The sequence below is a fragment of the Scyliorhinus torazame genome, chromosome 5 (assembly GCF_047496885.1).
Source record: "Scyliorhinus torazame isolate Kashiwa2021f chromosome 5, sScyTor2.1, whole genome shotgun sequence".
Classification (NCBI taxonomy): domain Eukaryota; kingdom Metazoa; phylum Chordata; class Chondrichthyes; order Carcharhiniformes; family Scyliorhinidae; genus Scyliorhinus; species Scyliorhinus torazame.
The window spans coordinates 311,836,469-311,861,550 of NC_092711.1; the positions used below are offsets into that span (position 1 = coordinate 311,836,469).

The following is a 25,082-nucleotide window of genomic DNA, read 5'->3' on the forward strand; positions in this document are numbered from 1 at the left end:
TTTAGTGTGGCCAATCCAACTAACCTGCACATCTTTGGATTGGGGGGTGAGACCCATGCAGACACGGGGAGAATGTGCAAACTCCACACAGACAGTGATCCGGGGCTGGGAACGAATCCGGGTCCTCGGCGCCGTGGGCAGCAGTGCTAACCACTGCACCACCCTGACCCCTTTATTTTTTTAACAATGACCCTTAGTCCTAGATTCTCCGACAAGACGAAACAATCCTCTCCACATCCACCCTGTCAATGCCCCTCATGATCTTAAAGGTTTCAATCAAGTCGCCTCTTGCCCTTCTAAACCTCTCCAACCTTTCCTCAGAAGAGAAACCACCCATTCCAGGTATTGGTTGAGTACATCTTCTCTGAAATGTTTCTAACGCATTTGCATCTTTCAATACTGTGCACAATATTCCAGGTGTGGCCTCACCAATGCCCTGTACAACTGACGCATAACCTCCCTACCTTTTACCCTCACAATAAATGATAACATTAGCTTTCCTACTTGCTTGCTGTACCTGTATACTAGCTTTTTGTGATTCATGCACCAGGACACCAGATCCCTCTGCACCTTAGAGCTCTGCAATCCCTAACCATTTAGATAACAAGTTTTTTTCACTGTTCCTGCCAAAGTGGACAATTTCACATTTGCCCACATTATACTCCATTTACCAGATATCTTCCCACTCACCATGTCCCTTTGTCCTTGTGTCCCTTTTACAATTTACTTTTCCAACTATCTTTGTGCCATCAGCAAATATAGCACTCCTACCGTCAGTCCATTCATTTATATAAATTTGAAAAGGTTGAGGTCCCAGCACTGATCCCTGTGACATACCACTATTCACATCCTGCTAACCAGAAAAAAGATCCATTTCTGCCTACTGTTTCCTGGTAGCTAGTAAATCTTCAATCTATGTCAATATGTTACTGCCGACACCATGAGGTTTTATTTTCTGCAATAACCTTTGATATGGCATCTTATCAAATGGTCTCTGGAAGTAGGTACAGTACAGATTCACCGTTTCCCCTTTATCCACAGCACATGTGACTCCTTCGAATAATTCCAATAAATTGGTTAAATTCACAGGATTTCCCTTTCACAAAACCATGTTGACTCTGCCTGATTGCCTTGAATTTTCCTCAGTACCCTAACATCTTTAATAACGACTTCTAACATTTTCCCTGTGACAGATGTTAGGCCAACTGGCCTGTAGTTTCCTTTGTCTACATCACTTTTTGAATAAAGACGTTATATTTACTATCTTCTAATCTAATGAAACACTCCCCAAATCTAGGGAATTTTGAAAAATTAAAAACAATGCATCAACTATCTCATTAGCCATTGCTTTCAAGACCAGACGATTTGTCAGCACTCAACCTTTGCTCAATACCACTTCCCAGGTGATTGTAATTTTTGTGAGCTCCTCCCTCCTTTCCATTTCCAGATTTACAGGTATTTCTGGGATGTTACTTGTGACCTCGATAGTAAAAACTGATCCAAAATACCAGTTTAATTCATCCACCTTAGCCCTACCTTCCATTATCAATTCCCCAGGCACATTTTCTAAAGGACCAGTGTGAGTTTTGTTAGCTCTTTTCTTATTTAAAAATGTACATAAATTCTTACTATTTGCCTTTATATTACCGGCTAGCTTTCTCTCATATTCTAGTTTCCCCCCATATCAATCTTTCCATCGTTCTTGGATGTTCTTTATAATCTTTCCAATCTTTTGAATTGCCACTTGTCTTTGCGCAAATATATGCGTTTTCTTTAAGTTTAATATTGTCTTTAACTTTTTTTAGTTAACCACAGACGAAGGACCCTCCCATGGAATACGTTTGTTCTGTGTATTCTGAAATATCTATTTAAAGGTCTGCCATTGAACCTCTATCAATCTATCCCTTTAGCACATTTGCCAGTTCAGTTTAACTAGCTCCACCTTTATGCTCTCATGATTGCATTTAAGATTTAAATAGTATTGGACGTGCACTTCTCTCCTTCAAACTCAAATGTAAAATTTATCATATTATGATCACTGCTACCTAAGGGTGCCTTCACTATGAGGTTATCAATGATTCCTATCTCATTGCAAAATACCAGGTCTAGTACAGCCTGCCCTCTGGTTGGCTCCAGAACATGCTGTTCTAAGAAATTTTCTCAACAACATTGATAATTATCACTGTACTTTTCTGGCAAGGTCCCATTATCTCTTCTTTTGTACTCTATTGAACCATGTCGTTACAATTGGGGGGGGGGGGGGGGGGGGGGGCTGTGCACCACTCCCACAAGTGATTTATTGCCTTTATCATCTCAACATAAACTGCTTCTACATCCTGGTTTCCTGACTTGTGTCATCCCTTCTAATGTGCCAATGCCATCATTAATTAACAGAGCCACCCTTCTACCTTTTCTTAACTTCCTGCTCTTCCAAATTGTTTCACATCCTTCAATATTCAGATCCAAATCTATGTCATCCTGCAGCCATGTTTCTGTATTGGCTATCAGATTGTATTTATTAATTTCTATGTGCACTAACAGTTCATCTATTTTGTTTTGAATCCATGTGCACTTGGATACAGAGCCTTTAGTTTTGTCCTTTTATTATTTTTGTAGCCTCTATCCTTGCCTGCTAATTTACTTTTAGGCTTGTACTCTCCGTACAACAGGCTAAATTTCATCCTATCTCCAGTTCTCTTGAGCTTTGACAAAGTGTCATCCAGACTCGAAACTTTAGCTCTGTTTTCTCTACACAGATGCTGTCAGACTTGCTTGTTTCAGATTCCAGCATCCGCAGTATTTTGCTTTTACCTTTCTCTCTCGCCTTGTCGCCACTCTAGGTATGCCGCATCTTCTCAAATTTTATTCCTTGCCCCCACTATTCAGTTTAAAACTCTACTTCCTTAGTTAAGCGACGAGCTGGAACATCAATTGCAGTGGGGTGCAGGTGTAGACTGTTCCAACACAGATCTCACTTTCCCTAGTACTGGTACCAGTCTCCCACGAACTGGACCCACTTCTCCCACACCAGTTTTTCAACCACGCATTAATTTCACATTTGTTCTAAGTCAATTTGTGCGTGATAATAGAATCTAGCATTTTCCCTACAACTAACCAGTCGATATAACCTGTTTTCTCCCTCCTTTTTTTAAATAGCGGCGTTACAGTTGTCACCCTCTGCTGGAACTGTTCCACAATCCATAGCATTTTGGAAGATGGCAACCAATGTATCCACTATTTCCATGGCCACCTCCTTTAGTACCCTGGGATGTAGATTATCAGGCCCTGGAGATGAATCAGCTTTCAGTCCCATTAATTTCTCCAGTACTTAAAAATCATACCAATTTCCTTCAATTCCTCCTTATTAGACCCTTCGTTCCCTCGCATTTCTGGGAATTATCTGCATCTTCCTCCATAACGACAGAACTAAAGTACTTTTTAATTGCTCTGCCATTTCACTGTTCTCAATTGTACAGTATCCCGTTTTGGACTCCAAGGGACCTACTTTGTCTTCACCAATCTTTCTCTTCACATACATATAGAAGCTTTTACAATCAGTTTTACTGTTCCCTGTAAGCTTACTCTCGTACTCTGTTTTCCCCTTCTTAATCAATCCTGTGGTCCTTTTTTGTTACATTCTAACCTGCTACCAATTCCCAGCCTTGCTATTTTTTCAGAGAATTTACAGTGCAGAAGGCCATTCAGCCCATCGAGTCTGCACCGGTCCTTAGAAAGAGCACCCCACCTAAGCCCACACCTCCACCTGACCCCGTAACGCAGTAACCCACCTAACCTTTTTTTATTTTGGACACTAAGGGCAATGTAGCATGGCCAATCCACCTAACCTGCACATCTTTGGATGTGGGAGGAAACCAAAGCACCCGGAGGAAACCCACGCAGACACAGGGAGGATGTGCAGACTCCTCACAGAGAGTGACCCAAGCCAGGAATCGAACCTGGGACCCTGGAGCTGTGAAGCAACTATGCTAACCACTGTGCTACCGTGACACCCTTTTCTCCAGCAACTTTATATGACTCCTCTTTGAATCTAACACTATCCTTAATTTATTCTGTCAGCCATGGTTGGACTGCTTTTCTTGCTGTGTTTTGAGCCCAAAAGGAATTTATATTGCTGCAATGTATAGATTTGTTCCTTAAATATCAGCCATTGCCTATCCATGCCTTTTAATGAAGTTCCCCAATCTATCTTGGCCAACTCGTACCACAAACTTTCATAGTTTTTTTTGTTTAAATTTAGCATCCTATTTTTGGCCCGGACTTCTTAACTTTCCACCCTAAAGAAGAATTCTATCATGTTATATTCACTGTTCCCTAAAGGACCTGGCAGCAGATGATTATTAATTCATCCCTTCTCATTGCACATTGCCAAATCTAGGATAGCCTGTTCTCTAGTTGGTTCATCAACTCACTGGTCTAAAAAACTATCTTGCACACTCCCTGGGAATTCATCCGCCTCAGTATAATTACACATTTGGTTTGCCAAATCTATATCTAGATTAAAGACGGTGTGGCAAAATTTGGTTCCAACTCCATCTACAAGTTTGCTGATGACACTACCATAGTGGGTCGGATCTCGAACAACGATGAGTCAGAGTACAGGAGGGAGATAGAGAACCAGTAGCGTGGTCTAACGATAGCAATCTCTCCCTCAATGTCAGCAAAACTAAAGATGTGGCCATTGACTTCTGAAGCAAAGTATCGTGCACACCCCTGTCTGCATCAATGGTGCCGAGGTGAACGTGGTTGGCAGCTTCAAATTCCTAGGTGTGCACATCACCAACAATCTGTCCTGGTCCACGCACGTCAACGCTACGACAAAGAAAGCACAACAGCACCCATACTTTCCTCAGGAAACTAAGGAAATTCAGCATCGTCACGTTGACTCTTGCCAACTTTTATAGACGTATCATAGAAAGCATCCTATCTGGCTGCACCCAGCCTGGTATGGCAACTTCCCGGCCCAAGACCGTAATAAACAACAGAGTCGTGAACACAGCCCAGTCCATCACGCAAACCTCCCTCCCATCCATTGACTCTGTCCACAACTCCCGCTGCATTGGGAAAGCGGGCAGCATAATCAAAAAACCCTCCCACCCAGCTTATTCACTCTTCCAACTTCTTCCATCGGGCAGGAGATACAAAAATCTGAGAACATGCACTAATAGGTTGAAAAACAGCTTCTTTCCTGTTGTTATCAGATTCCTAAATGACCCTCTTATGGACTGATCTGATCTTTTCACACATCTTCTCTACTGAGTGGTACTGCACTCCTGTATACTTCACCCGATGCCTGTGTGTATGTATTTACATTGAGTATTAATGTATGCCCTATTTTTTTCATGTATGGAATGATCTGTCTGGACTATACGCAGAACAATATTTTTCACTGTACCTCGGTGCACATGACAATAAACAAATCCAATCCAAGTCACCCACGATTGCTTTAGCACCCTTGCTACAGTTATCTACTTTGGAAAGGAAATTTAAAAAAAAGACAGGATTTTTTTTACATGTTGAGATTGGAAATATTATTATTCAGAGGGATTGGGAGACCCTGTATATGAATCACCGAAAGTTTGCATTCAGAAAGCTATCCAGAAGGCAAATGCTATGTTAGCCTTTATTACAAAAGGGTCAAGTAAAAGATTAAATAAGTCTACTATAATTATATAGGGCCTTGGTGAGACTATATCTTAAACACTAGATAAGAGTTTTGGTTTTCTTACCCAAAGAAGGCTAGACTTGTCCTGGAGGGAGTGCACAAAGGTCAGGAGACTAATTCCTGGGATGAGAGGATTGTCCGCATAATAATTGCTTATTGTCACAAGTAGGCTTCAATGAAGTTACTGTGAAAAGCCCCTAGTCGCCACATTCCGGCGCCTGTTCGGGGAGGCCAGTATGGGAACTGAACCCGCGCTGCTGGCCTTGTTTTGCATTACAAGCCAGCTGCTTAGCCCACTGTGCTAAACCAGCCGCGAGAAGGCAGACTGAGTAGGCAATTTAGAAGAATAATGATGATCTAAGGGACACAATCTTTTAAAAAAGGATTATCCCAGAAGGATGTGCATGCTTACGTGTTGAATATATTTAAGACAGAGCTTGATAAGATTTTTGGCTACTATGGGGTATTGATAGTGTGGGAAGGTGGAGGTGACGTAAATCAGTCATGATCTTATCGAAGGGCTAGATGGACCAAGTAGCCTCCTCCTATTTCTTACATTATTTCAATTTTCACTTGCTTTCTCTGCACAAACCAGACAATATTGAGATTAAATTACAGTGGAGAGAAAGGCAGTACAAGTTCATAAGACAATTCAAAAAGAAGGAATTTTGCTCATCTCATCAAGAAAGGAGGGAGAGAGAAAACAAGGAACCACAGTTAGCCTGACATCAGCTATCAGAAAAATGCTGAGATATATTAACAAAGTCTTAATGATACCAGAGTATTAGATAAAGTCAACATGTTTTTACTAAAGGAAAACTGTGTTTGATAAGTTTATTAAGTGGATAAAGAGAAACAGTAGATTGAGAAAATTTGGATTTTCCTTTTTTTAAAAATTTAGAGTGCCCAATTCTTTTTTCTAATTCTCCATCCATGCTAATATTATCTCCAATTCATGAACACTTGTCTATTAGCCTTTTGTGTGGGACTTTATCAAATGTCTTTTGAAAATCCAAATTTACAGGGTGGCATGGTAACGCAGTGGTTAGTACTGCTGCCTCACGGCGCCAAGGACCCGGGTTTGATCCTGGCCCCGGGTCACTGTCCGTGTGGAGCTTGCACATTCTCCCCATGTATGTGTAGGTCTCACCCCCACAACCCAAAGATGTGCAGGGGAGATGAATTGGCAGGGAACTGCATATTGAAGTGAGACAACTGTCTTGCTCTTATATGTAGATTTGACAGAAAGTGAGATCGCAATAGATCTGGTGAGGCACAGCGAGCCGGGTAGATTCCGGGAGCGGGGTCTCCCAGCATCCACCAGCCACGAGGAGTTTCTCACCGGTTTAGCCCACACTTATTATCTTCATCACTGGGGAGCTGAACTCAAGAGATCGGACCACCATTTTGAAAAGGTACTCCAATCTCTAACTGAGCTTGTGGGTCCCCCACATCCCCCAACGCATGGGCAATGTTCCCCCACATACATGGGCGTTACCCAACATCCCCCAAGTGAGGACATCCTGCTATGGGTCCCCGAGGGCCCCCCTCTTTAGACCCCACCATGCCCCCTTCCAGGACCCTCACCTGTCACCTCCCAAAGGCCCCTTCTTACCTGACATGATCTCACCCTGACAAAGCCATACTGATTATCCTTGATTAATCCTTGCCTTTCCAAATGAAGATTAATTCAGTCTTTCTGAGTTTTTAACCAATCATTTTCCCACCACTGATGTTACTCACTGGCCTGTATACACCTGTATTTTCCCTACTGCCCTTCTTTAATAATGATACCCCATTAGCTGTCCTCCAGTCCTTTGGCACCTCACGTGGCCAGAGGATTGGGAAATTAGCATCAGAGCCCCTGCAATCTCAATTGCCTCACAACAGCCGAGGATGCACCTCATCTGAGCCTGGTGATTTATCAATTTTTAAGCCCACTAAAACCACTAATAACTCCTCCCTCTCAATGCTAATCTGTTCAAGTATATCACAGTCCCTCTTCCTGGTTTCTATGCCTACATTGTCCTTCTCCATTGTGAACACAGATGCAAAATACTCAGTTCATACCTTACTTACGTCTTTCGACTCCACACACTTTCATCCCTAATGGGTCTGACTCTTTCCCTGGTCACCCTCTTGCGCTGAATATATTTATAAAACTTGGAATTTTCCTTTATTTTGATTGCCAGTATTTTTTCATGCCCACTCTCTGCTTTTTTTAAGTGCCAACCTGCACTTTCGATACTCCTCTAGTTTTAAGCCTCCTAAGTAAGCCATACGCCTCCCTTGTTTTCCTTATCGAATGCTGTATATTCAGGGTCTTCTGGACTCGTTGGACCCACCCTTTTTCTGGGAACTTTTTCCTTTTTGATGACTGTCATTGCTCTGATGTGGATCTTCTTGCTGCTCCCAGTCTACTTCAGCCTTTGCCCAAATCAGAAACCTTATTTCCGGTCCATCTTTGTCCTTTTCCATACCTACCTTAAATCTTACCGAGTTATGGCCACGATCACCGAAATGCTCCCCCACTGAAACCTCTACCAATTGCCTGGCTTCATTCCCTAAAATTAGGTCATGTACCAAATGCTTTCTTGTAGGACTTTCTATGCGCTTGCTCAAAAGGTTCTCCTAGATATTGAATAGCAGAGCAGGCTCCAGGGGACTTATGGTCAAATCTTGGTCCAATTTATGTTCTATCAAAGTCCAATTCTTGGCTGAGAGCATTCTGAACTGTTAATGCATTTACAATAAAGAGACCAATACTGCACACAATACAATATGGTCTCACCAATGCTCTGTACAACTGAAGCATAAATGCCCTACTTTTATAATCAATTCCCCTCACAATAAACAATAACATTCCATCAGCTTTCCTAATTACTTGCTGTAACTATGCTCAACTTTTTTAATAATAATCTTTATTCGTGTCACAGATAGGCTTAAAAAGTTATTGTGAAAATCCCCTAGTCGCCAGTCATTCATCCACGAGGACACCAGATCTCACTGCAATCTCTCACCATTTAGAAAAGCTTCTGTTTCATTCTTCTTGCCAAAATAGACAATTTCACGTTTTCTCACATTATACTCCATTTGCCAGATTTTTGCCCATTCACTTAATCTATATCTTGTTGATGTCCTCTTCGGAACTTACTCTCCCACCTATCTTTGCGTTGTCGGCAAATTTAACAACCATACCTTCAGCCCCTCCATCCAAGTCATTTATATAAGTTGAGACCCCAGCACTGATGCCTATGGCACACCACTCGTCACATCCTGCCAACCAGAAAAAGACCCATTTATGCCGCTGTTTCCTGTTAGCCAGCCAATCTTCAACCCATGCTAATATGTTACCTCTATCCCATGAGCTTTTATTTTCTGCAATAACCTTTGATGTGGTACCTGACCAAATGCTTTCTGGATATCGAAGTATAGAATATCCACCGGTTCCCCTTTATCCCACAGCACATGACCCCTTTGAAGAACACCAATATATTGGTTAAACAGGATTTCCCTTTCACAAAACCATGTTGACTCTGCCTAACTGCTTTGAATTTTTCCAAGTGTCCTGCTATATAACATCTTTAATAATGGCTAACACTTTCCCTATGAAAATTAAAAAAGAACTCTGAATAATCCTGCATTCCCACATTTCTCCATTCAAGTGCAGAATAGATCGCTCACAGCATAACTGTGTTACCCGTTAGCACTATTCCTAACTGTAAAATTTACTTCATTGTTTCTGGCATTAGCAATGTTAATTATATGTTGATTCCAAATTATAAAAAAAGATTCAAAGCACGCAAGCACTTCCACATAATACTTTTAAAGGTGAAAGGAAATTCCTTTTACCATAGACCATAGAATTTACAGTGCAGGCCATTCGGCCCTTCAAGTCTGCACCGGCTCTTGAAAAGAGCACCCACCCAAGGTCCACACCTCCACCCTATCCCCATGACCCAGTAACCCCACCCAACACTAAGGGCAATTTTGGACACTTAAGGGCAATTTCGCATGGCCAATCCACCTAACCTGCACATCTTTGACTTTTAACAGTCATTCACATTCTCAGGATATCTCAAAGCATTTCAAGGATTCACTTTAGAAAACTAGTGACTACTCTTTTTGCACAGGTGCCAAGGTATGCACAGCAAGGTCGCTCAGACAAATGAAAAGTTACCCTGCCTTGGTTGAGAATTGAATATTGATCAAAGTTCCAGAATCCTAGTTTTGCAAATAATGAAATTGGAAGGTTTACCTCAATTTGACAAGGAAGACAGACCATAGTTTAGTATCTAGTCCAAAACACCTCCAACAAGGTTGCACTCTTTTAGGACTACATTGAAGGATCTGGTTAAACTGCAGCCTGGACCCAAGAAGCAAAGCTGTTTTGGTGATCCACTGAACAGCTTGCAACAATTCTCTACACTTGCTATTTCCTACAATGCTTCATCATTTAAATCGTGACTGTGATGTCAAAAACAGAATACATGAAAGTCATTAAACATCAACTCTGCTCCTCTCTCCGCAGATGCCACCCAACACACCTGAGTATTGAACATTTTATATCTTATGCCTATCTATGAACTCAGCACTCAATGGGCAGCATCATTTAACAATCAAAAGCTGTTTCCCCAACCCCCTCACAACTTCACTACATTGTAAAGTTCTAGATGCCTTTAAAAAAAATCAGACAATGTTAGGAGTTGAATCAGAGACAAATTAACCAATTGTAAATTAATGAACTGCCCCCGACAGAAAAAGCTGGGGGAAAAAATCCAACGCCCTATAAGCGACATATTCACACCGACTAAATAAAAGCAAATTACTGCGGATGCTGGAATCTGAAACAAGAGAAAATGCTGGAAAATCTCAGCACGTCTGGCAGCATCTGTAGGGAGAGGAAAGAGCTAACGTTTCGAGTCCGATGACTCTTTGACAAAGAGTCATCGGACTCGAAACGTTAGCTCTTTCCTCTCCCTACAGATGCTGCCAGACGTGCTGAGATTTTCCAGCATTTTCTTTTTCATATTCTCACCGACAGTAGATAGAGGCGCTCCACATCACTGTGTAGTTAGTACAGGATCACCAATTAATAAAGAAAATACAAGTCATTGCCATCGACGGTGTGCATTGCTCGAATTAAAACAATTAGAAAAGGTTAAAATGAGCTGACGGGCTAAAATAGGAAGCAGTTTGACCGCCAACCATTGAGAGAGAGAGGTGAACGTTTCACTCGAGCTGTGTTATCAGTAGCACGGAAACTGTGACTTGGGATCATCCAAAAAACATCGAGTGATTCTCATGGGCAGATCCGCCCACAGGTTCGCCCAATCAAACCGCGAAACCCCCGAAACAAAAGCGATGCAGGGGAGCAGCACGAAGCGCCGAGATGTGTGGTTGAGCGTTGCCCCAGACACAACACAAGGTGTCAGCGCGGGAGGGGAGAAGAGGCTTCCTCCCTTCCCCACCCCACCCGGCCGAGCCTCAAGCTCCAGGCTCAACACGAGAAACAATACACACCAATCTCCAGACTGCCTTAATGGGCCTCCCCTGACCATTGCAGTCAGACAATAACAAGCAGCAGCTCGGCCTACAACCGAGGAGGAAACCCGCCCACCACAAAGCAAATCCCGGGGACACCCGAGGTTTAAAAAAAACCCATCAGAGAGCATAATATATATATATATATATATTAGAGCTCACTGTAATTCCTGTGTGGAACTTTATATAACCGGTGTGCAAAAAGATGGGGGTGCGTGCGTGTGTTAAATGTGCGGAGGGGGGAGATTGAAAGCCGTCGTCGTCGCCGCCGCTCCCACTACTACCTTATAAAAGGCTCCATTAGAGCCGCGCACCTCCACCATTAAATCCTCCATCTTGGCTCGCCGCGATGCACTGTGGGGCGGCGGGCCTGGAGCGGGGTCGCGCGTTCCCGGGGAGACGCGCGTTGGGGAGACGCGCGTTCCCGGGGAGACGCGCGCGCCCCGGATAAGCCGCGCGCCCGGGGAAACGCGCGGGCGCCCCTTCCCCGCCCCGGACGACTGACGTTGTTGGGTAGAGGACGAGGAGAAAATAAGGGGGGGGGGCGCATGCGTGGTTTCCCTATCCGCGACCGTTAAACTCTCCCATTTGTTTCTTTATTCCCCTCTTCCCCCCCCCCCCCCCTCGAGAAATGGTTCGTCTTCAAAAAGAATGACGACAACGCATCCCGGTTTAGCGCGTGCGTGGAAAATAATTCCCTCCAAGTGGGGGCGGGGCTGGGGAGGGTTGAGTGACGTGCGACCAGGCCAATGGCTCCCTTGGCATTCGGCCAATCGGCGCGCGGTTGGAAGGCGGGGCCGGGCCGGGCGCCCGTCGGCGGTTGTTGGGGGCTGAGTGGAGGGCGGTCGCCATGGTTACGGGGCCTACCTCCACACCTCAGTTCTCCCACCGCGGCACCCACTGTGAGCGACTGTTTTACTCCGGCCGGGAGAGTGAGGAAGGCGGCAGGAGCTGGCCACGACTTGTCTGCAAACTCTGTACCCGCTTTCTGAGCGGTTTGTCCTTGCTGACGCACCCGAGATAACACAGGACCAGGAGCAACATGGCGCAGTGGAGGGTAACACAGGATAACGTGGATATTAACACCGGGCCTGCACCGGGCAACACTGGAGGAGGCCATTCTGCCCATCGAACCCATACTGGCTCTTTCAAATTGTCCAGTTGGGGCCGTTCTCCCCCCCCCCCCCCTCCCCTCCCCCCCCGCCCATCACTCTTTCCCCTTCATGTATTCACCCCTTTTGGAAGTTCATCACTTGAGTCCCTGCAGTACAGAAGGAGGCCATTTGGCCCATCGAGTCTGCACCGACTCTTCGAAAGAGCACCCCCACTGTTGCTTCACAGCGGGAGGCACCCGGGTTCAATTCCCGGCTTGGGTCGCTGTCTTTTTAAAAAAAAAAACATTTTTTTTATTATCCTCCTTTGATGCACGATCAATTATTGCGAAAGCGAGATTAGAGAATAATCGAAGGCTTTATTAGATAAGATGTGTTCCCCAGCAGCTCGTAACAGAAAATGGCTGCAGCCGGGGATGAGCAGTTCTTTATACCGTCCACTGGGCGGAGCCAGCAGACAGGGATTTACCCACGTATCTCTAATACAGGAGTACCTCCAACACAGGTACCGGAATACATATAATACGGTCTACCACATTCACCCCCTGTTGAAAAAATGAGTCCGGCGGGGGTGGTGGCAAAGCCTTTAACAATAATGACCACAGTAACAATTACAACGAAGAAATCAATCAGTCGGGGGCCTCGATGGCCCTCTGCGACCGTCGCAGTCTCGGTGGTGATGCAGGCGCCGGCTCAGGCATTTTCGACTCCGGGAGCACGCAGTCCTCTGCTTAGTTACCTCCGGCTGGAACCAGTTAGAGGATGGATCCTCCTGGGGCGGGGGCTGCGGTAATGTGCGCTGGTGGGGAAGTGGGTGGAGCAGAGAAGAATGGTTCAGGTGGAGGGGTTGGTGAGGGGGCCGTGGGTGGGGATCCAGCAGGTGCCAGATCCCAGAGGAGACCGTGTCCTGGCGTCCGTCGGGACGTGCCACGTAGGCGTACTGCGGGTTAGCATGAAGAAGGTGGACCCTCTCGACTAACGGGTCAGACTTATGGGTCCGCGCATGTCTCCGGAGCAGGACGGGTCCAGGAGCTGCCAGCCATGTTGGGAGTGATGTCCCGGAGGTGGAGTTCCTGGGAAAAACAAGAAGACGTTCATGGGGTTTTCATTAGTTGTGGTACACAGGAGTGACCGTATGGAATGGAGTGCATCGGGGAGGACCTCCTGCCAGCGGGAGACCGGGAGATTTCTAGACTGTAGAGCCAGCAGAACGGCCTTCCAGACCGTCCCGTTCTCCCTCTCCACCTGTCCGTTTCCCCGGGGGTTGTAGCTGGTCGTCCTGCTTGAGGCAATGCCCTTGCTGAGCAGGAATTGACTCAGCTCGTCACTCATAAAGGAGGACCCCCTATCGTTGTGCACGTAGGTGGGGAAACCGAACAGTGTGAATATACTGTGGAGGGCTTTAATGACAGTGGCAGCAGTCATGTCGGGTCAGGGGATGGCGAAGGGGAACCGGGAGAATTCATCGACCACGTTCAGGAAGTACGTGTTGCGGTCAGTGGAGGGGAGGGGCCCTTTGAAGTCCACACTGAGGCGCTCAAAGGGGTGGGAGGCCTTCACCAGGTGTGCTTTATCTGGTCGGTAGAAGTGCGGCTTGCACTCTGTGCAGATTTGGCAGTTTCTGGTGACGGTCCTGACCTCCTCTATGGAGTGGGGCAGATTGCGGCTTTTGATGAAGTGGAAGAACCGGGTGACCTCCGGGTGGCAGAGGTCATCATGTCGGGTCCTGAGTCAGTCCACTTGTGCGCTGGCACGTGTACCGCGGGATAGGGCGTTAGGAGGCTCGTTGAGCTTCTCCGGACGATACAGGATCTCATAATTGTAGGTGGAGAGCTCGATCCTCCACCTCAGGATCTTATCGTTTTTTATCTTGCCCCGCTGCGTATTACTAAACATGAAGGCAACCGACCGTTGGTCAGTGAGGAGCGTGAATCTCCTGCCGGCCAGGTAATGCCTCCAATGCTGCACAGCTTCCACAATGGCCTGGGCCTCTTTTTCGACAGAGGAGTGTCGGATTTCAGAGGCATGGAGGGTGCGGGAAAAGAAGGCCCGGCCTGCCCTCCTGGTTGAGGGTGGCCGCCAGAGCTACGTCCGATGCGTCGCTCTCGACCTGGAAGGGGAGGGACTCATCAACAGCGTGTATCGTAGCCTTTGCGATGTCCGCCTTGATGCGGTTGAAGGCCTGGCGGGCCTCAGCCGACAGGGGATTGAATTAGTGGGCGGGCCTTGTCCGCGTAATTGGGGACCCACTGGGCGTAATAAGGGAAAAACCCCAGGCATTGTTTAAGGGCCTTGGGGCAGTGGGGAAGAGGGAACTCCATAAGGGGACGCATGGGGTCGGGCCCTATTACTCCATTCTGCACTACGTAACCAAGGATGGCTAGGCGATCGGTGCTGAACACGCATTTCTTGTTATAAGTGAGATTAAGGAGTTTGGCGGTATGGAGGAATTTGCGGAGGTTGGCGTCGTGGTCCTGCTGATCGTGGCCGCAGATGATGACGTTATCTAGGTACGGGAAGGTGGCCCGCAGTCCGTACCGGCTCACCAGGGGCTGGTGCTAGCCTCGACAATGCCTTCCTTCAGCAGCCGTTGGACATCCGACCTAATGAAGGTCCTGTCCTGGGCGCTGTACCGTCTGCTCCTGGTAGCGATGTGTTTGCAATCCGGGGTGAGGTTCGCAAACCGGGAAGGCGGGTTGACCTTGAGGGTCGTGGGGCCGCAGACGGTGAGAGGGGGTATGGGTCCGCCGAATTTAAAAGTCAGGCTCTGGAGGTGGCACTGTAAGTCCAGGCCCAGGAGTGCAGCAGCGCAGAGGTGGGGGAGGACGAAGAGCCGGAAGTTGTTAAACTCTACGCCCTGGATAGTGAGGTTCGCAATGCAGTACCCCCGGATTTCCACAGAATGGGATTGGGAGACTTTCTGCTTAACTTGGTGTACCGTGAGGGAGCCAGCGCCTTAACGTGGTAGGGTGAACAAAGCTCTCCGTGCTCCTGGAGCCGAAAAGGCAGGACACCTTGTGCCCGTTGAGTGCCACCGTCGCGTCGCAGTTGTGAGGTTCCGTGGCCGAGACTAGTCCAGAGGAATGGGGGTGAGATGCGGCAGATGCTGGGAGGCCCCCGGTTGAACAGCGATGAAGGAGGTTGCAGCAGGTGATAAGCGGCCAGTCGGGTCGGGGTCCTGCGGTGCCATCCAAGATGGCCGCCCCCATGGGTCGCACGTGGCAGTTGGTGGACAAGATGGCGGCGCCCATGGGCCGCACGCGGCTTGCGAGGGGAAGAATGGCGGCGGGACAGGGTTGCCACCATTGGGGTGTGCGGAGACGGCGGCGGCCAACCGAGCCTGGCATACTGCCACAAAGTGCCCCTTCTTACCGCATCCTTTGCACGTCGCTGATCAGGCCGGGCAGCGTTGCCGGGGGTGTTTGGTCTGCCCACAAAAGTAGCATCTGGGCCCTCCAGGGTTGACCGGCTGCCACGCGGCGCAGGCTTGCGGTGAATTGGAGGATGAGGTCGGGTCGGAAGCAGGTGCGGTGGGTCCACTCCTTCCATGGGGGTGCGCGCTACCGGGGGCGTATGCCTGGGCGTTACGGGAGGCCAACTCTAAAGAGTTTGCGAGTCTCCTAGCCTCCTTAAGATCTAGTGTATCTCCTTCTAACAGCTGCTGGCGGATCTGTGTGGACAGCATGCCTGTGACGAAGGCGTCCCGAATTAAGAGTTCAGTGTGCTCGGTAGCCGAAACTTGCCGACAGTCGCAGTTCCTACCGAGGGCTATGGTGGCCAGAAGATGTCTAGCATATACTTGGTTCACTGGGCGAATATAATGCCCTTTCAGCAGTGCCATAGCTTCAGCGTAGTTGGACGCGTCCCTGGAAAGATTTCGGGACTCACCCTCGAGCAGAGGATCTGTAACTTTTGGTCCTCAGTGGGTGGGTCTGTGGAGTCTTGATGTAGCTCTGGAAGCAAGCCAGCCAGTGATCAAAGGTGGCCGAAGCATTTGCCGCGTGGGGGCTCAGTTGCAGACGGTCCGGCTTGATGCGGAGCTCCATCGTTCAATATCTTGTCTAATAAATTGATGCACGATCAATTATTGCAAAAGCGAGATTAGAGAATAATCAAAGGCTTTATTAGATGAGATGTGTTCCCAGCACATCGTAATAGAAAATGGCTGCAGCCGGGGATGAACAGTTCTTTATACCGTCCACTGGGCGGAGCCAGCAGACCGGGATTTACCCACGTATCTCTAATACAGTAGTACCTCCAACACAGGTACCGGAATACATATAATACGGTCTACCACATCCTTTTTCACATTTTCTCCCAAATTTTTACCCAACAATAAACAATAACCAGTAACGAATGTAATGTCAATCCCCATATAAATAACAACGATCCCATCCTCCCACCAAACCCTCGGCATTAGCCTGCATGTTAACATAAACAAATGACAATCAGGAATCACCCATAGTCACCATTAACACTTACTGCCCTCCCCCCAACCCTTCCAGCCCCCAAACCCCCTAATGTTCGATGTGATCCAATGCATAACGAATAACGCCCATGAATTGTAGAACCCCTCCAACCTTCCCCTCAGTTCAAATTTGACCTTTTCAAGCGTTAAGAATTCCAGCAGACCCCTCCCGCCACGCCAGGGCACAGGGTGGAGAAGTTGATCTCCACCCTAACAGGATCCGCCTTCGGGCGATCAACGAGGCGAAGGCTACAACATCTGCCTCCGCACCCATTTCCAAGCCCAGCTGGTCTGACACCCCGAATATGGCCTCCCGAGGGCCCGGGTCCAGTTTCACGTGCACCACTTTCGAGATTACCCTAAACACCTCCTTCCAGTAATCTTCCATCTTTGGACAGGACCAAAACATATGAACATGGTTTGCGGGGCCTCCCCCGCAAATTCTCACACGTCTTCTACTCCTCAAAGAGCCGGCTCATCCTCGCCCTTGTAAGGTGCGCTCCATACACCACCTTCAGCTGTACCAGCCCCAACCTCACACACGAGGTGGAGGTGTTCACTCTCCGGAGCACCTCACGCCAGAACCCCCCCTCCATACCCTCTCCCAACTCTTCCTCCCACTTTGCCTTGATCCCTTCTATCGGTGCCTTCTCCTCCAAAATAGCCCGGTAAACCGCCGATACTACCCCCGTCTCCAGTCCCCCTGTCGTCAGCACCTCTAGCAATGTGGAAGCTGGCTCTACTGGGAAGCTCTGTATCTCCTTTCTGGCAAAGTCTCGAACCTGCATGTATCTAAATATTTCCCCCTGCTCGAGCCCATACTTTGCTCTGAGCTCCTTCAATCCCGCAAAAAGACCCCCAAGAAATAAGTATTTTAGTGTTCTAATTCCTTTCTCCTCCCATCTCCGAAAATTTCCATCCCACTTCCCTGGCTCAAATCTAAGGTTCCCTCGAATCGACATTTCCCTTGACCCTGCCCCCAACCCGAAGTGCTGTCGAAACTGCCTCCAAATTCTCAACGAAGCTATTACTACTGAACTCCCTGAGTATCTCATCCGGAGCAGCGCTGTCGCGAGAGCCTTCAATTCCGACCCCCTACCCAAACTCTCCTCCATTTTGACTCATTGGGAGACAACCCCTCTGACCCACCTCCGTACCGTTTCCACATTCGCCGCCCAGTAATAATACATCAGGTTCAGAAGACCCAAACCCACTGCCTCCCTTCCTCTCTGTAGTAGCATCTTTTTAATTCTGGCATTGGGTCACTGTCTGTGCAGAGTCTGCATGTTCTCCGTGTCTGCGTGGGTTTCCTCCGGACACTCCGATTTCCTCCCACAAGTCCCGAAAGACGTGATTGTTAGGGGAATTGGGAATTCTGAATTCTCCCTCTCTGTGCCTGAACAGGTGCCAGAGTGTTTAGAGTGGGGGATTTTCACAGTAACTTCATTGCAGTGTTAAGGTAAGCCTACTTAATAATAATAACCTTTGTTGTCACAAGCCGGCTTACATTACATTAACACTGCAATGAAGTTACTGTGAAATACCCTAGTCGCCACATTCCGGCGCCTGTTCAGGTAAACAGAGGGAAAACTCAGAATGTCCAATTCACATAACAGCATGTCTTTCGGGACTTGCGTGACGAAAGTGGAGCACCCAGAGGAAACCCACGCAGACACAGGGAGAACGTGCAGACTCCGCACAGACAGTGACCCAAGCCAGGAATCGAACCTGGGACCCTGGTGCTGTGAAGCAACAGTGCTAACCACTGTGCTACCGTGTCTCCCCCCCCAAAAATTATTGTGACAGTAATAAAGGTTATTATTAACCACTGTGCCACCGTGCTGCCCCAGTGCCCTTCCACCGCCTTTTCAGGCAATATATTCCAGATCTTAAGAAAAAAAGTCCTCATGATTCTTTAGCCAATCGCCTTAACTTTGTATGCTTCCACCGCTGGAAGCATTTTCTCCTTTACAAGTCCATCGAAACCCCTCATGATTGTAAACGCCTTTTTCAAATCGCTTATCATAAACGCAGAATGCTGCCCATGCTGGAATTTTGAAATATAAATAAAATGCTGGGAATACTCGAGTCAGGCAGCATCTATGGAGAAAAAGAAAGTTAAAATTTCGAGTCGCGTAACTGAACTTGTTCTCTCATTGGATTATTTCTCACTTCTTATGGGGTAAAATCAAAACTGGGTTGTGTTACCAACCCTCTTGGATAGGCCTGATCAATCTCCAGGAGTCTGCTGTGTGCAACCCTAGAGAAAAATCATTGGGACATTGAAAAAAAGAATTGACTTTTCTTTGGACATTTCTGTTCAACAGATATTAAAAGTATTGACAATGGTGGGAAACAGTGACTCTTTGGCTGACAGGAAAGCTTCTTCCAACTGGGTAATGAGTCATTTTGCTTTCCAATTGATGTAGGAAGGCAGTGCGTCACAAGGATGGAGGCGTTGGCTGACTAATGGCTGGAGTGTGAGGCAAATTAGGTGATAAAACCTCCAGGAATACATTTAATCATTGTTGGCAATCCTAAAACTAGGATGTCCCACACCCTCAGTGCAGTCCCAGCGCACTGCGGGATTGACTGATATAGGCTTGGGAGGTGGGGAATATCTTGAACATCAGTACAAAAGCACTGGGTAGGACTGGCGGACTAAAAGCCTAGGGTAGACCAGGATCAGCCGACTGTTTGGAATTGGAGGATGGCAGAGAGGACCACCCTCTTCTTTGTGTGGCGGTGCTGCCCTTCTACACTTCCCACTGACTCTGACTGAGTCTGGGGCCTCTGCAGGCCCACAGCTGCAGCAACACCGAGGGGGGAACATTTTACTAATCTATTTTCCAACAATACCTCTGGACGACCACCATGAACGAGGGTTGTGGCAGGAATCCCCACCTCAGAACAGGCATCAGCGAATGTTATCTGCACCATGGCAATGCCATCGAGGATGAGTATTCAGGAGCCCGGGTGCGCATTCTGCTCCACCCCCATACTCTCAAAACACATAAGTAGTAACTATTGCCAGCAATGCAGCAAGGTGATATTCATGGTCCGAAGTACCCCACAAACGATGCCGTATCGCCTTTGAATCAGCATTTCACAAATGCCGTAGGTGCTGCACTGACGCTGGAAACTGGACGTATTCCGGATACCTAAACTGGCACAAAGTATCAAAATTCTTTGCCCTGAACGCGTGTAAATAAACATCAAGACGAAGAGGATATTTCTGTCTGATAATCAGGAGGCCAGGTTATAGGGCTGTAGAAGGGATTGTGGAATGTGAAACAAACTGATCAGGCGTGACCTTATCGAATGGTGGAGCAGGCTTGAGGGGCTGAATGGCCTTCTTCTATTTCATATGTTTGCGAAAAGACTGGCAAACCATGAACATGTATACTATTTAAAAGGAAATAGACTGCAGAACTCAGTGGTAATAATAATAATCTTTATTGTCGCAGGTAGGCTTACATCAACACTGCAATGAAGTTACTGTGAAAAGCCGCCAGTCGCCACATTCCGGGGCCTGCTCGGGTGCATAGGGAGAATTCAGAATAACCAATGTCTTTCGGGACGTGTGGGAGGAAACCTGAGGACCCGGAGGAAACCCACGGAGACACAGGGAGAACGTAACGTGCAGACTCCACACAGACAGTGACCCAAGCCGGGAGTCGAGCTTGGGACCCTGGAGCTGTGAAGCAACCGCGCTGCCCACAGAGGGATCTCGGTACTTGAATCACAAAACTAGTATGCAGGTATAACAAGTGATTAGGAAGGTAATGGAATGTTGGGTTTATTAAATAAAATATAAAAGTACAGAACTTTTACTGGAGCTGTACAGGGGCTTGGTGAGACTACATCTGGACCACTGGGGTTTTGGCCTCCTTATTTAAAAAATGATGTAATTACCTTTGAAGCAGTACAGAGCAGATTCAGTCAACTCTTTCCTGGAATAAAGGGGTTGTCTTATGAAGAAAGATTGAACAGATTAGTTCTACTTCCATTGGAGTTTATAAGAACGGGTTGTGATTTTATTGAAACATGTCAGAGCCTGATTGGGTGGATACCGCGAATATGTTTTCTCTTTTGGGGAAGCTAAAACTAGGGGACATAGTTTAAAAATGAGAGTACTCTCTTTTGTGATAGTGATGAGGAGAAACATTTTCTCCCAAAGGGTTGGTGTGTGAAATTCTCTTCCCCAGAAAATAGTGAGGAATGGGCCTTTGAATTTATTCAATGCAGAGTTAGACTTTTGTTAGGCAAGGGAGTCAAAGGTGCCAGATAGGAAAGTGGAGCTGGGACCACATCCAAATCAGCCATTGAATGACTGAGCAGGCTCAAAGGGCCAAATGGCCTAAATCCGGGCCCCTATATACCTTCCATGTTCCTACTGTTACTGATTTTAAGCATACCAACTCCCACAGCTACCTCGACTACACTTCCTCACATCCTGTCTCCCGTAAGGACTTCATTACATTCTCCGAGTTTCTCCTTCATGTCTTTTCTGATGATGTTACCTTCCAGCACAGCTCTTCTGACATGTCTTCTTTTTCCCTCAATCGAGGATTCCCACCCCTACCCCCTACATAATGGATATGGCCCACAAATGTGTCAGACCCATTTCCCACATTTCTGCTATCACTTCACCCTCCCTCCCAGAACCGTGATAGGGTTTGTCTTGTTCTCACTTTCCACCAATGAGCCTCCACATTCAAAGGATCATTCTCCACCAATTCCTCCATCTCCAGCATGATGCTACCACCAAATACATCCTCACCTCCCTTGTCAGCATTCCAAAAGGCCACTCCCTCTGCAACACCCTGGTCCATTCCCCAATCACTCTACCCTCTCTACGCCTTCCCATGTAATTGCAGGAGGTATAATACCTGCCCTTTTACCTCCTCTCTCCGAACCTTCCAAGACTCAAAACAGTATTTCCAGGTGAAATATCGATTTAGTGTATTGTATTTATTGCTCACAAGGCAGTCTGCTTTACATGGTAATAATAATCTTTATTATTGCCACAGGTAGGCTTACATTAACACTGCAATGAAGTAACTGCGAAAAGCCCCTCGTCGCTGCACTCCGGCGCCTGTTCGGGTACACTGAGGGAGAATTCAGAATGTCCAATTCACCTAACAGCACATCATCCGGGACTTGTGGGAAGAAACCGGAGCACTCGGAGGAAACCCACGCAGACACGGGGAGAACGTGCAGGCTCCGCACAGACAGTGACCCAAGCCGGAATCGAACCTGGGACCCCGCCACTGTGAAGCAACAGTGCTAACCACTATGCTACCGTGCCGCCCATGGTGGGGATCAAACGCAGACTGGGTGACCACATTGTTGGAACAGTTATGCTCAGTCCGCAAACATGATGCCGAGCTTCCCGTTGCTTTCCATTGTAATTCACTATCTTGCTCTCATGCCCATATTTCTGTCCTCAGCCTATTGCATTGTTCCAGTGAAGCTCAATGCAAGCTCAAGGTACAGTACCTCATCTTCAGATCCGGCACTTTACAACCAATGGACTCAGCATTGAGATTGACAATTTAAGGCCATCAACTCTGTTCCCCATTTTGATTCTTTATTTTGCTTTCAGACAGGGCTGACCATTATTCTGCCATTAACACTTTCTCTGGACCAATGCTTTATGCTTACTAAAACCATTGTTAGTCGTTTAGCTGCTGTTGTATAAAGAGTCAAAGGTTCTGCTCCTTTTCCACAAACACCTTTAATTTACTTCAATAGACTCTGCACAAAACTCTACCATCACATTACCTGACACAAAGGCCACCTGAAGCCCCTTTACATATTAGTGTCAATTATTGGGTACTTAACATAAACGAGACAATTAATTACAATGTCTCTTAACCCATTACTTAACAGTCTCCCCTTCCTCGGAAAAAAAAAAATTAGGTGCAAACAAAATTACAAGAAAACTCAAAAATACACACGCAATTTCCCCCCTTCTTTTTTTCTCCATTTTTTTGGGGAAGAAAAAAAAAAGTCACAGAAACAGACGCCCTTCATTAACAATATCCAAAATTTTCTGTGAGCTAGCCCCTCTTTTTGTAAAACAGTCTGACAATTGATAGCTACTGTCAACCCATTTAATTTTTGCTATTTCCCCTCTGTCCAACATCTGCTTCAAACTTGCGATGTCTATCCTTAACCTTTTTTCACTGACACTTGTAGAGTGCACATTTTCCCACAGATTTATTGTCAATGTGACATTCAATAGGTATATTACCCAAATCCCCTAATCTCAAAATTTCTGTCAATATCTGAGATATATAAAAGGCCATATCCACCGCCTCTACAAGGCTTAACGTCTCAGCAGCCAAAGTGCTTTTGACCACTCTCCTTATTTTCTTTGTTTCCCACACAAGCGGGCAACATTTACCATTGTTCCCCAAAAGGAAAATTATAAAACCTCCTGCGCTTGAAACCCCATGACATAAATTTGCATAGGACGCATCACTATAAACTGAGTTTCAAGTGCCTAAGGTCACCTAAAAGCGGGAACCTCAAAACACATTCCTGCATTTTTAGTTTGACCAACGCTTTATTTGCTCTTATGATGTCTTCCACTTTGGGACCATTCATTTTTGTACTTAACTCGAAGACATCAAAACTCACGTCCGGTCTAGTCTGTCTACCTAACCAGTTCAGTTGCCCAATTAAATCTCGCAGTTGCTCTTTTTTCATCTTTGAAACCTTTGCGCCTTTTTGTGGAACCCGGCCACGGCTAATTGCTGTTGTGCTGATGCTTTCCAAATAAGATTGCTGACGTAAAGTTGCCCCTAACTTAGTCTGTCCGATTTCCAGTCCAATATATTTAAATGCACCGGAAGCCTGACTTCCAACCCTGAATTCTTTCCTCAAACCAGAGATTACAATAGCTTCAAAATCACTAGTCCCACCCCATAAAAAATCATCGACATGCATCATAAAGATGCCAGAAAGATTTCCTTTATAGTGCCTGTAAAACATTGCCGGATCTGCTTTCAACTGGCAACAGCCTAACTTTAACATAACTGATCTCACCGAAAAGTACCAGACTCTCGACGCATCATTTAATCCATATACACATTTGTTCAACTTCCAGAGTACCCCTTCTGTGTTAGCTGACTCTTTAGGAGGACGGAGAAAAATGTCTCTGAAGCTGATGCCCCTGCAAGAAGGCAGCTTTTATATCTATAGATTTGCATTCCCATGCCTTTGTGGCTAATAGAGCCAAGAAGATCTTTAAAATAACCTATCCTGCCATAGGTGAATCTACCCTTAAATCCTGATCTTCTAAGTTTTCTTCAAATCCCCTCGCCACAAGTCTGACCGTTGCCTTATAAGTTCCATCCGGAAGAACCTTTTCTGTGCAAATCCATCTGTGGGATAGAGCTCTTTGTCCCCTATCCGGTACTTCCGTGTCCCCAAATTCACTCCAGCTATGCAGTTCTTGCTGTTTGGCATCTTTGATAACTTTTTCATCTAACTTATTGGAAGCCACCAAAATCTCATGTGCATGTGAGCTTCTACTCCTATTAGTATTTGTAGTCTTACTCATGTTCCGAGACCTTGATAAACTACGTCCCCATTCCCGCCTGATATCTCGTTCTGTACTGCTACTGCTTGATCTTTCCCTTCTGCTGTGGGATGTCCTTTCAATAGTTCTCGACCTTTTCCTGCAGACCTGTTCACTATCCGATGTACTATCTGAACTGGCACTGCATTTCTGTGCCCTCCATTTTTGAACTTTGTGTTCCCAATCCATTGTCTTGACTCCCTCCCCTGAATGCCGTACATTCAACCAATGTTTATACTTTCCAGTGGCCTTCCCTGCTCTACTAATAACAGTTGCATCCTGCCATTGACTGGACCCTTCAGGCAAGTATGTCACTTTTGTATCAACTTTTGGCAGTTGTCCTTTTGGAAAAATGGCCTGTTCTAATTCAGCAGAAGTGTTGTGTTCCTCTACAGAAACCCTGTCTATATCAGTTAACTGGTCCGCATAGTTCTGTAACACATGGGTACCAGATGACCCTGGGTCCTCGTCATGTCTCTCTGCTCTGTCTAAATTTGAACATTTGTAATCTGTACCCATTAACCTTGATGAATGTACCCTAGCAGTTTGATTGCCATGTTGCAAAATAATTGTTTTGCCATCTATGCCTATGATCTTCCCTGAGCCTTTCCATTCATTAAAATTGTCTCTCTTATAGTATACTATGTCTCCTTGCTGAAAAACGGTATTTGATGACCGTACATT

General features: G+C 46.5%; 1 protein-coding gene and 1 long non-coding RNA gene across 7 annotated transcripts in view; one reads left to right on the forward strand and one right to left on the reverse strand.

Moving 5' to 3' along the window:
* fmr1 (fragile X messenger ribonucleoprotein 1) overlaps nt 1–11,627 on the reverse strand; it is a 75,736-nt gene extending 64,109 nt beyond the window's left edge. For 4 of the 6 annotated variants that reach the window (XM_072505925.1, XM_072505923.1, XM_072505928.1 and 1 more), the window contains exon 1: nt 11,512–11,627. In XM_072505925.1, the coding sequence (XP_072362026.1) occupies nt 11,512–11,562 (51 nt within the window). In that variant the 5' untranslated portion in view covers nt 11,563–11,627. Of the gene's footprint in view, nt 1–8,881; nt 8,921–11,511 lie in introns of those variants that run through there. The other 2 variants (XM_072505926.1, XM_072505924.1) reach the window with 2 other exon arrangements.
* A 396-nt stretch (nt 11,628–12,023) lies between these two features.
* LOC140421303 (uncharacterized) lies at nt 12,024–25,037 on the forward strand. The gene is made up of 3 exons (XR_011946708.1): nt 12,024–12,284; nt 20,275–20,568; nt 21,841–25,037. It is a non-coding gene; the product is annotated as an uncharacterized lncRNA (long non-coding RNA).
* Nucleotides 25,038–25,082: the final 45 nt, after the last annotated feature.